This window comes from Micromys minutus (genome assembly GCF_963924665.1).
Source record: "Micromys minutus genome assembly, chromosome: 21".
NCBI lineage: Eukaryota > Metazoa > Chordata > Mammalia > Rodentia > Muridae > Micromys > Micromys minutus.
The window spans coordinates 16,231,445-16,244,989 of NC_137956.1; the positions used below are offsets into that span (position 1 = coordinate 16,231,445).

Genomic DNA, 13,545 nt, shown 5'->3' on the forward strand with positions numbered 1-13,545 from the left:
TTGCTAAAATATTAATGCTTATATTTTAGAGGAATTTAAGTGATCATTATAGTTTACCCTATACTATTAAACCTCAAATTAATATTTACCTTTGAGACAGTAAGTATTTTATTCTCTTTTGCAACAGTTAAGTGTTTCCTTTTCTCTTCTGATCTATAGCTCTTTATTTCCTCTTCTCCCTTTGCAGTTCTCCATTCTTCTTGTCTACTAAAGAGAATATTAAAATACCATAAGAATTAATCTACAATTTTATTAATGATTTCCTTTAAAATGAACAATAGCTGTTACATTAACAATGTGAAGTTCTGTTATTTTCCTTCTGGATAGAACATGTGGCTCAGAATATAACTAAAATATTAGAAAGAGACTTTGTTTTGCTATTCCCCTTATTTCAAATTGTTCCTGCTGTGGTAATTATAACTCAAATCAAGTTTTGAGTTCTGCGAAGTTATAGCAAGACACCTTGGGCTTGTGCTTATATAATCTTACATTTCAAACATGCAATCCACTCAACAGTATAGCCTTAAAGCTGAACCTCTAATTACTAAAGCACACAACTTTTCCAGTGACATAGATCAGATCCTACTACTCAAAAAGCAAGACCATGTTCTATTCCAGACATTAAGCTGAAACAAAGAATATTAATTCTGAATTTTAAATGCATTAAATTCAAATCCTCAAAACTACAAAATTTCATTTTTACTTTGACTTGGAAATTTTGTTGACCTGTAAGAAAACTGAACCTTATATATTTTTTCCCAACCAATTCTGTAACAGGAAGGAAAGTGAAATTTAAATCCTCAGGAAAAGATCAATATCAAATTTTAAGTTTTCAGCTTTTTAGACTTTTATAATGAAATAACCTTAAATTCACATATAGATGTAAAAAAGATAATTTGGATTCTTGCATTCTTTATTCAGTTTTCTTCAATGGTAAAATCTTAGGAAAGTCTAGTGTCAGCACTAGCTGACATTGATATAAACCATTAATCAGCTTCAGGGTTCTCCAGATACTCATTTAGTAACGTTCTCTGCAAATATATTATGTGTAGTCTTGTACATTTACCAAAATACTCAATATACAGAGTATTCCATCAATTAAGAGATGCTTTGTGTTCTTTTATTAAAATGCCAACACTTTCTTCCACCCCAAAATTTCCTCTTCCCAATACTTAGTGGCCACAAATTTGTTCTCCAACCCTGTAACACTTATATATCATTATATTTGAATAATATTCATAAATGGAATCAAACATTACTTTGAAATATCCTAACTATGCCTCTGTTCATCAAAACAGATTTATCTAAATTATCAATAAGCTGTTCCTCTATAAATTAGAATATAGTACCATTTGCTTTGCCAAGTAGAAGGAAATCTGTATTTTTCCCCCTGATTTTCAGCAACGATACTCATGAACTCACAGTAATTATGGCTTCCTTCACAAGACTGGGTCCGTCAAAATTTGTGATGGATGAAAGGGAGATCCACAAGGTCACAAACCTCTATGAAATTTATAGGCAATTAATGGTTAGGCTTTAGATTAGGACCCTCCCTGAGATATTGGTAGTTGATGGTTGCTGAAGAGGAGACACTTGCTTCAGTGGTATAGCCACTGGTAAGCTGCCAGGATTCCTCTAAGTTATTTCTAACCTATGCTCACTTAATTAAGCAACTATAATAAAACTTACTGGGTCATCAAAACAAACAAATAGCAGCAGGAGAAGGGAAAAAACTAAGGGAGCCATGAGAGGAAAAAGTAATCAAAACAATTGCATACATATGGAAATGGCATAATGAACCATTACTTTATGATTATTATTCTCTAACAATTTCCAATATGATTGTTGAAGTCATATATGACAGCTGTCTAATAAAATACAAAACAGTACTGTGTCTATGTCATGCTATGTTGTCAACAAACAGTACACAAGTATTGTAGCTTTCTCTACAGATACCAGCATTTGGGGCCCTCAGTTACTATTTGAGATGGTTTGATAGGAACAGAGTGGCGTTTCATTGCGGTACCAGGTGAAAGAAGTACAGTAGGATCGACACGAGACCCTGAGCTTGGATCCTCAGCACCACAGCTTGAATATGCCCAGTGCTGGAACATATAGGGAGCACACACCACACTACAAGTCCCTAGAACTCACTGGCCAGGCAGCCTGGACAACCAGTATCAATGAGTTCCTGCTACAGTAAGTGACCCTGTGCTAAAAATAAAGCACAAAATTACAGCGAAAGACGCATGACACCAACCATGAAGCACCACACATGCACACATAGGCATATGCTTGCATGTTCTGACAAAAGGTACCATGTAACATTTGAATTGGTCCTCAATTAAACATCAAGGGAACCTAATTGGTGACTTTTTCATATCTTAATACCACACCCTCATACCATTTCACATCTCATACCATTTACACAAATTGTTATAGGAACAAAAATTCATTTTTGGCAGCGATTAGCTAAAAACACTAGCTTAAAAGAAATTACAAGGCTGAAAAGGTATTTTCACAGAGATTAGTCAAATGAAGGTAACTGATAATTCCCTTACCTAGCTACACCCGCCGAGAGCTCAGGCACGACTACCCTTCGACTCCAGGCAACAAGATCCCGCTCCGTGGCTATCTCACTCCTTGGAGCATTGCTGTGCATCTGCCGCACACCTTCAATTTGCCCACTGCGCCTTAATCCTACATTTGGTGGTGAATGAACTTCAGAGGTAGAACTTACAGAGCCTAAATGGGGGAGGGGGAATTGGGGTGGTTTAGTTCTACTTAGACACTCGCCTCATTTAGCGTAAAAACAAAAGAAAAAGAAAAAAAAAGAAAAAAACCCACATTTTCTTCTATATAATAATTTTACATCAAATAATTCAATTATCATTATCAGCAACAAAACTACAGGCAAAAGTTTAATGAAAAGAAAAATGTGGTTATTTAGTTGATTGGATAAAGTAATCAATCATAATTTTGGACTGTTAAGTTCATGGTCTACAATATGAAATCATTACTTAAAAAACTTGCCAAGTCTTTCAAGAGTTAAGAAAAATAAATATAAGGACATTTATGGCTCACATTTCAAACTTTAAATGGTACTACATGACACTTAAGAGTGATGTATTAAAACTTTGACATAATTTGAAAATGATACATTAAGCTGATTTTTTGTTTTTCAGATTTACTGTACAATCACTTTTCCTGTATGAATAAAGCAGTGGCTTCCATCTCCAGCACCAAGAAAGCAGTAGTGGTGAACACAATATTATTTCTAATGTTTACTTAAGGAAAGGTGGGAGTATATATGTACTTTTAAAATTCATCTGTAATATAAAACTTTATATTTATTATTCAAAAACATAGTAATTTTGGTAGCCTCTTTCATTTTATAGATGTACCATAATGCTTTAGCCACTTCCCTATTGCTGGTTATTAAGATGATCTCCATGTTTATTTTAACGTACAACCTCAGCTTACCTCTGTTTAAACGGCTGGCATTACTGACACCTGCTTCACCAGAACGCCTCAAGTCTTGCTCCTGTTGTAGTCTTTGAATCATGCTGTCTAGTGGACTGATATCCTGGTTTGCTTGTTGGCTCAAAACTTGGTTCAATCCTATGTAATATTATAAAAAAACACTACTCAGTCTCACAGAAGTCTATAATTAAGCATCAATTTTCCTTTGATAAAGACTTAAAATGATCACCTAGAAGTGACAGCAAACACAGAAATGATAACCTCCATAAACTACTTTTAATTTCTACAAGTAATGATGAGAAGGAGTGCATATGGGGCTTATCATGTCTCAGCATTCATAACCTTATGGTAAACAAGTTATGAGCACCATTGTAAAATTAAAAAAAAAATTACACTCCCAGTTATACATCTAGGAAATACTCAAAGGAGAAATTATGGCCTACTAAACCTTAATTTCTGAAAACTGTCACACTGATTCAACAAACTCTAGGTTGTCTACTATGTGTCTGAGACTGTGCCTAGTACTAGAGATGCAGCAACAAACTGGAACATCAAGACCTTTATTCTGAATCAAACTTCCTACCCTGACTGGGGCAGTTAGACAATAGCCTGCAAATAAATGCAGACTGTGAAAGATGTAAAAGTTAGGTGATAAGATAAAGGAACTAAAAACTAAATAACCCATAGTGAGCCACAAGTCATAGGAGACTTAGGTTAGTGTTCAGACATGAAGGCATTTGGTATATTTTAACACAAACTACTCATTAGCACTTCTGTTCATGCCAGCCATACTAAACTTATGCCTTGAAATTTCACAATAATACACATGATAAAATTCTAACTCATTCTTCAAGTATCAACTAAAATGATACTGTGAACATTTCCCCAAATTGCCTTGAAAGAACAGCCTGTTCTGTCTTTCAGGTCCTTATCTATTTTGTATCTTAGTACTTCAGCAAACATGCACCTCCTAACTCCTTTATTCCAAGTTTGCACCCAATCATACAGCATGCTATATCACATGTGCATCTTGTCTGTTTTATAGACCTCGACCTCACTGTTCACTCAGCACACAATCTAGTCACAAGCTCTGTCTATATATATAATAGTGTGTAAAATTTGCATGTAGTATCTTCACAAATATTTTTACTCTAAAATATCACCCCTAATGACAACACTAGTTTAATCTTAACAGGATCTATATTATTTTCACTTGGTAAATCAGTCACTACTATATTTTTTAAATATGGGAAGAAGAGTCTGCACACCTTTACCACATTTAAACACATAATTCAGTTTGTTTGACTTCAATATTTTATAACTTTACAGAAACAGCTCACTGTATTTTTTCAGCCCTGTCTTTTCAAACTTTAAAAGTTGATTGTTTCTAGGCAGGTATGCTAGCTCATGCTTTTAATCCTAGGAGGCAGAAACATAAATCTCGGTGAATTCGAGAGCAGTCTGGACTATCATGGTAAGTTCCAGGCCAGGTGGGCCTATACAGAAAGATCCTGTAGATCCTGTTTCACATTTAAAAATATGAAAGTTGATCTCTTCTTAAAATACATTCCAACATGAAGTCAATCTAACTTAGGTTTTTTCACTATTACTAACTTTACTAACATCAATCACAATCACAACTAAGTACTTGTTTATGACTGTTAATCTTTGGAACTAAGTTTTTGAAAGCATGAAACAGATTTCCTACTGAAAGTTCAAGGCTTAACAGATCAGAACAAAAGAAGGTTTTTAATAAATATTGCTAAATGAATAAATTAAGTACAAAGGTAATCTTATTAATCCCTTGAAATCAGACATTGGTATGAACCAAAATTATTGATTAAAATTTCCAATGTTTTAATTATCTGGCAATGCATATGTATTTATTGGAAGAACTTACCATTTGCTCAAAGCAAAAATGTAAACAAGTTTTAGAATCTGTGATAAGCTTGACTTTTATGAAAATCAAGGCCTACCTGAAGAAGTTACTCCCATTTGAGGGATGAGCTGCTCCTCCCTGCAGTTTTCACGACCAGGAACTAATCGCTGGTACTTTGATGGATGAGGATTTCCATCAACATCAACCAGAAAAGGTGGAGGCATGAGATGAGGTGCCTGCTGCGTCTGCTCATCTAATACAAAATTGTTGGCATCACGGATAAGGGGCCGATAATCACTGTGAAAAAACATCTGATCTGCTATCTGTTTAAAAAAAAAAAAGTCCATAAAATACTGGAAAAGTAAAATTTATCACGAAAAATTCAAACTAAAGCCAAACACTACTCCACAAAATATGGTACATTTACTTAAAGAACAGTATGAGACTAGGATTCAGTTTGAACATCCATTATGTGTTTAATGGCCAGAATTAAAAAGACTCAAGGAACCAAAGAATCTTCTACTCAATTAATTTTAAGCATATCACTAAATTTTCTTCATTGCCTGTCATGTGAAAACCTGCTGCTTTTAAGTTTTCTCTGTAAAAGTTTCAATGTAAATGGTAAGTAAAATTACATCTAGGCATAGAACATTCAAAGTTACTTTACTTTCAGATAGTACAGTATTTTACATGATTGGGTTTGTTGTATTTGAAGGGGATTGAACACAGAATCCTAAACATTCCAAACATGTGATTTAACACTGAGCTATACTCCAAACCTCCAGATTTATGAAATATTAACAAAAATTAAAAGAACAAAGGAAAGCATTGTCTCTAGAGTACTTGTAATAATGTAAAATTATTATGAAATGAATCCTAATGTAACAACTCCAAATTTTCTTTGGTTAATTTTCAATATGTTAAATTATAAATTATTCATTCATTCTACTACAAATAAAAGCCATCTAATTATTTTAAACACTAATCCTAAATAATCTTTAGTAACAAAACTTTAGCAGGTCACACATTTCAAGAATCACATGAAAGCTAAGGTATTTTACTCTACATAAATGTGTATTACCTGTATAAATACAACATTTCACATAATTTGAAATACCCTTTTATGGGTATCAACTTCTATTCAAGGTAATTTATCACAAGTTACAAACTTGAATCTAGGTTGTAAAAGGCTGCTCCTTCTGAACTAATTACAATTTAATTACAGATAAGACTTTATACATGTTTTCCTTACACTGCTTTCTAAGAGTATTTTAAGATAGGATTCCTTGAGCTGATTTTAAAAATCATTTTTAAGTGTGTGTGTCTGTCTATCTGTCTGCATATGTATATGCACACGTGAGCGCACATGTTCACAGAAGCAGGAGGCATCAAACCCCCTGAAACAAGAATTATTTATTGTTTTGACTTGCCTGCCATGGGTGCTGGGAACCAAAATCTGATCTTATCAAAGAGCAGCAAGTACTCTTAACCACTGAGCATCTCTCTAGCCCCAAGCTTTCTACTTTTAACAATATGGATACTCACCCACTCATAGGGAAAAACATAATAACCCCAGACACCCATGTATTTAAGAAACAGGAAAATAATGTATATTTATCATACACTACCTTGTCATACTTGCTACTGGACCCAAAACCAAAAATTAAAAGATGTCCATGAGAGTCTGTACATGCAAAGTGCTGACCATCAGGGGAACATTTGCAGTCAAACACTGCACCATGTCCTTGGCCTTCAATCTGAAACATATTTAACCAGAAATCAAAAACCTGCCATTAAAATATAAAGAACTGGTACTATTGTTACTAGAATTTTGTAATGGAAAGATTTAAAAGTATACAAACATCCTGATAAAGGGAAGATTAAATATAATAAGCAGAGTACAATATAATTTGTGAAAATTCATTAAAAAATGCCAAATTAACAATGTTAAAAAAACCAAGAACCCAGTCACAGACCAGACACAATTCAGAAAATAAAAATACACAGATGTCTCCTCCCACCCAAAGAATCTACCCAGATTAAAAGATAACTGAACCATACATTCCGTCTATTTCCATCCATTCCTGCCCTTTCTGTAAAGGCTAAAAACATGGAGCAAAGGTAGCATTTTTTCTTTTTCTGTAACACTCAGAAGTTGTAGCAAGAAATCACTCCTTACAAGATTCTAATTTTTATTCTTTTTGGTTTAAAAAACAAATTCCCTGTTGATCTGAATCATCTTTTAATGGTGAATTTTAAAGGTTAAAGAAAAGGGTTTTTTTACCTGATAATTGTTTTCTGTTTTCCAGTTCCATTAATCCAGAACGAATGGGTTTCTCCCTGCAACCTGTCAATCAAACAGAGGTGGCCAATCACCACTCTGATTTTTTTGCTCTCAGTGCTTCTTCAGACTATGTTCCAGTTGAATACTTCTTTAGCAGTGTTCTGAAAGAGGTAAAAATTCTACCCTATCTAAAGCACATCTAGGGACTGAATTTCAGAAACATCTAAAATAGGGAGTTGACTCCCAAACAAATAATAACTAAGGATGATTTTCAACAACTGTGATTGGATTTCTGGATTAGCAGAATCGGAACACACACATTATCAGGTAAGAAATACCTCCTTTCTGTTCCGGTATCCACTGATCTAGAACAAACTGAACTTAACTGGTTACACCCTAGGAAATGCTTGGAAAGAAAGAAGTAGTAATTTTTGAGTATTAAAAATCTGGCAGAAGAGCAGATGTTCAGGAAACACAGGAATTAAAATGCAGAAGAGTCACTAATCTCTCAAGAAAAATAAGTACTTCAATGCAAAGAGAAACACCGCTCTAAACTTCGGCAGACAGGATGACCTCAAAAAGACAACTAACCTTGCCTTTGGATCACTGAAGTTAAAACAAAAAAGTTTATATAATATTTATTGATATACCAGATGCTGATTTAAGAAAGAAAGCAGTTTTCCTCAAAATTATTAAAGAAAACAAGGAAGCTTTTCTAATGCTAATATGTAAAGAACTTACCAGGTAAAGGAAATGAATCATTAATAAGCTAGGATAATTTCTTGAGTATAAAGAAACTTGAAAGTAAGATAGCAGAGGAAGGGACCACTTCAAAACAGCTCAAAAAATCAAAGAAAAGAACTATGTTCTCCGTAGTAGTTTAGAACATTAGCCAAAGAGCATATGCCAGAACTAAGACTGTAAGTACAAACGTCCATTACTTTTATAAAAGCTATACTTTTTTAGCTACAAGTAACTAATCACGTGAACCAAAAAAAAAAAAAAAAAAAAATTATCTCTGAAAGAATTTTACATCAAAACTTCAGGAAAGTGTCTGGGTCATGACTTAAGATGTGTTAGTCCCCAATTCACTCAAATTTTCCATGGGGAAAAAGACTTAATAAATGCTTCTAGAACTATACTTATAGAAAAGTATAGTTCACATTTATAGTTTTAAGCTGTAAAAGTATTGAGGAAGAGGTGTGACAGTACCTACACTCAGCAATGACAAAGGAAACTTGACAGAGCTTTTTGAGCATGGCATCCTTCCTATCTTAGAAACCATGTGCTTGTGTGAGGGTACTCAACTTCTCACACATGCTATCTATCAGTGTGTTCATAAAGACAGGAGATTTCCAAAAGAAATTTTTTGGTGAAATAGAAATTATAAAACTCCAAAACAACAACCATACACTATCTCTGCGTCCTATGTAACATAGACTCAGAAGTCATTGAGGCCAGGCACTTGGCAAAGTGGTTACTACAGGAAGCCCTGGACAGCCTGATGTGAGAAGCTGTAATATGGATTAAGTTAGACACCCACAGATGACAGAGCAGTTATCTGCCAAGGGGAGCTACAAACAGGGAGTTTACACTAGCCCAAGAGGGAGAAGTGTATTACAGTCAGGAACAGAACCACCTAAGTCCATGAATATGAGAGACATGGAACTATAAAATTTGGAACTTGCCCTGCTTGGTTTGGGTCTTACTTTGGTCCAGTGTTTCCTCACTATGCCCTGATTCCTTCTTTTGGAATGGTAATGTATATTTCGTGCCATATTATACAATTTGATGTTAATTTTAGAGTGCATCTTGAGTCTCATGAGACTTTGGGCTTTTAAACAGCCTTTAAACTGAGAGACACTGGGGTTCTCAAGTTGAACTAAATAAATGTGTATTATGATGTGGAAACATGTTTATAGTGTCCAGAAAATGGAGCATGGTAATCTAAATCAGAAGGATACCTACAGGCTCTGTGTTTGAATACGTGGTACCCAGACAGAACTGTTTGAAAGTGATTAGATGTTGGCCTTTTGGAGGTATGTCACTGTGGGGTGTCTCACTCTCTGCCTTGTGTTTGTGGATCATATGTAAGCTTTTACCTTCTGTTCCGGCATCATGCCTGCAGCCAAGCTCCTACTATGATGGCTATTAACTAAGTTTTTGAAAATCCAAGCCACCATTAACCACTTTCTTCTTTAAGTTGCCTATGTCAAGGTCTTTAATCACAACAAAAGAAAAGGAACTAAGAGACTGACTACTCTACTTGACTCTGTTTTTATAATGTATATTATGACTGACAAAGTCAACCAGAGAAAAGTAATTCTCTCTGAAAAGAATTTTGTCTTTTAAATCAAGGGATTTTTAAGACTTTAAACATTCATTTGTACTTAGGAAGCCACTAATCTTACTTAAAAAACAAAAAAAAAAAACTTATTGTATAAAAATATGTGTATAACAAATATGAGGTCAAAGTTCAACATTAAATTTAATAATGCATGATTTACTTTTTATTATAATAAAATAGTCACACAAAACAAATAATAACAAAATTTTAAAGTAAAAATTCCTCTAGATGAACTATTCCTCTACTATGTCTATTATACACTTTTGGGACATATATAAAGACCATATAACAAAACCCATCTACACTGAACAACAGTAATCAATAGCTAAGATAATTAATAAAATAGTATTAGCCAAAAATTGCAACAATTTCAAATGGAGGCAGTAAAAAAGTAATATTCAGCAATTACTATATTCTACTTTTTAAAATAGAAGGTGAAGATATTAACAGTATCCCTCATTAGACAATTCTCTGTGACTAAGTCCTGGAAGTATTTTTAGGAAATGAGTGCTCTATTCTTGTTAGGAGAGGTGAAGCCCAAGAAATCTGCTAGTAATAAGCAAATACACATATCCTGGAAGTGTAAGAATGAAGAGCACTGAAACAGCCATTAAGAATCTACTCAGTTCTTTATCATGATGTTCCTAAAGAATTATTCAAAGACCTAGATAAATGGGAATTTGATTAATATCAAAACCACCAAAATAGAGCCTAAAATTGTAACTACGTCAATTGGCTAGACTGACAGGAATGAAATTTGGGTACTTCAAGAAGACCTCAAAAGAAACACAAAGATTAAGATGGGAAATAAGATTATACAAAATCACTGTGTTAAAGAAGTATGTCAATTCTCTATCCAATGCCTCTTTGTTGGTCTCATCTTTTATTTAATTTTTTCATTCTTTAAATATCCCATTCAGCTGGAAGGAAGCACTGAGCTAGAAAACATTCCAATAACTACTTAAGACAGACATATAGCCTAAAAATCAATAGCAGAGTATGTTGATCCTTAAACATCCTTTGTATATAAAGCTCCAGTGGAGTTAAGCAATACTAGGAAAAGTAAAAAAAGAAAAAAGAATACAAACTATTCAGTGAGATGGGTCAGTGGGGAAAGGGGGCTTTATGTCAAGCCTAATGACCAGAGTTCAATCCGGAAATAAGCCTTGTAAAAGATTAAGAATCAACTCCACAAAGTTACATCTACTCAACCCCCCCCCACACACACACTTACACACACTTTTCACTATAAAGATCAGTTTTTAAAAAATTATCCAATATACTAATCATACAATATCTTCCTACAGTTGAAACAAGAATCATCTGTTACCATTCTCCATATTCTAGTCGTGTAGTAACCTTCAAAGAACCTTAAAAGATTTGCTAATTTTAATATTGAAATGTCCTTAATTTATGCTACAAGCACTACACACACAGACAAAAAAAGAGCTATTTCAAAAGATACCTATTTAAAAGAAGCTCTTTATCTAAGACAAAACTGTCATCCCTGCTGGAGGATAAACTAGTGAGTCAAACTCCTACAGAAAACAAGTATTATACAAGAATGATTTTAAAGAATCAGCTTTAGATCTTTATCAAAATAAAAATATTATAAAAGTAAATTAAGTAAGCTCCAAATGTAATGGAATTCTGTGGGAAATTATTCCCCTCCCAACCATCTGAAAATGAAATAGTGGCTGTCAAAAATACCAAAGCTCTTTGGATTTCTTTTCTTTTCTCTGCCAAACAGAGTTTCTGAAAGTTTACTTCTAACCTTTCTATACTACCCTCTACCTCAATGAAGAAACCATTCCAGATGGCACAACTCTAGCTTTTCAGTTCTGAATTCTAGAGCCTCTAGTTAGTATCTCCAAATGCTAGCTGGACATGTACATAGCAGAAAGTCCACCATAAAAAATAAACATAAACTGTTCTTTTTACCCTCTTGAACTTCAATTAACAATGCCATTACTGTCAGAGTAACTGGGGCTTAACTATCTCAATACGTGTAATGAATCTTTATTCCCCGTCATTGGCCAGCCCTATATCAGACAGAATACAAGTTTTACATATAATTTTTTTCATTTATAAATTTTCAACTACCTGCCCATGATTTTCATCTTTAAATAACTAAAACAGTCCTTCCTAAACATACATAATTTTATACTTGAAATACAACCTCTAAGCGACAAAACTATTATTGCCTTGGCTTTTAGGCTATAGTTAAGAAAACCAGGACAATATTTCACTATTTCCATCCTCAAGATCACATTAAGACTACTGTGAATCTCCCTCAGCTTGTGTCTTTACCTCACTACATATTATAATCCGTTAAAATCTTCCTACATTTTATCAACTTATTTTGTTTATACTGTTTCTCTTAAATAATTTGATTCTTTCTGACTGACTTATCACATAGAATTTCAACCCAATTTCTTAAAACAAACAAACAAGCAAGCAAATTTGGACCATCCAGCCTGAATTGACTGACGGTGTATTAAGATACAGCAACTGTTTATTCTAATTTGTCATGCTTCTATTTGACACCAATATTTGTCAATTCAAGCCTGTTTTAGTTCTTCAAGCTGACTGTTAAAGACTGTCATGTCTTTCTCATTTTTGGATGCTGATGTTTTATAATCACAAAATACAGTTTTATAATCACAAAACACATTGTGATTTGGTAATAATGATGCATTCAATTTCATTATCTCCTATACATAAAGTATATCTACTTTGCCTTATAAATTATCAAATTTCAAATGCCTTTAAATAATGGTTAGTTAATCGTCCAAAAAAAAAAATACTATGTAAGTTGAAAAAGCATGATTCAAATTTTGTACCACGACAAAGATGAAAGAGAATCTAAAGAACTCAGGAAACTTGAAAATAATAATAGTTCTATATACTAAGAAAAGTGAAGGTAATTCTTTACTCAGAGACAACGAAACAAAGACTATAAGCAGTCAGGATATTTTAAACAAAGAGACTGTAGATATGTGATACTACCTTATAAGTAAGAAGAAATAGAGAACAAAACGGGTGCTGAGCAGACTTACTCCCCAAGTGCTAACACAATCTTCAGTCTTTCTCTTTCCTAAATACATACAACTACGATTACCTCAAACAAGGTCACACTGAGAACATGCTAACGTCAGAAGTATGCATTGGCAAAAATTCTGAGTGGTTTATTGGCAGCCGCTACTCCTTTGAAATGTTGCGAGGAGAAATACATTGTTCTGGATTAGTGGACACTGGAACATTTTTTAAAGCCTCTTAAGTAAAGAAAAGTTAAGAGAACAATTATAAAATTAAAGAAAACTTCATTAAATAAAAACTTATTTGAAATTTATCCATGAAACAACAAAAGCAAAGCAGATTATCAAACTCAGTAAAAAACAAAAAACATTTGCTAATGAGACATATTATATTTTTTTTTCCAATTAAAAGCAAAACCAGGTAAGAAGCAACAATGTACAGTTTTGAATATCCTAACAAAAATAGAAAAATATGAAGCAAAAACCACTGAGGACTACAAAGGCATGAAAGGCA

The 13,545-nt window shown here is 33.6% G+C and overlaps 1 protein-coding gene across 1 annotated transcript in view; it reads right to left on the reverse strand.

Annotated features, from left to right (window-relative positions):
* Positions 1-13,545, reverse strand: part of PHIP (PHIP subunit of CUL4-Ring ligase complex) — a 104,875-nt gene that overhangs the window by 38,348 nt on the left and 52,982 nt on the right. Inside the window, exons 16-20 of the mRNA XM_080934328.1 lie at positions 6,991-7,119; positions 5,460-5,685; positions 3,484-3,621; positions 2,562-2,745; positions 90-207 (exon numbers count right to left, since the gene is read on the reverse strand). Of these exons, the coding sequence (XP_080790454.1) occupies positions 90-207; positions 2,562-2,745; positions 3,484-3,621; positions 5,460-5,685; positions 6,991-7,119 (795 nt within the window). The remainder of the gene's footprint in view (positions 1-89; positions 208-2,561; positions 2,746-3,483; positions 3,622-5,459; positions 5,686-6,990; positions 7,120-13,545) is intronic.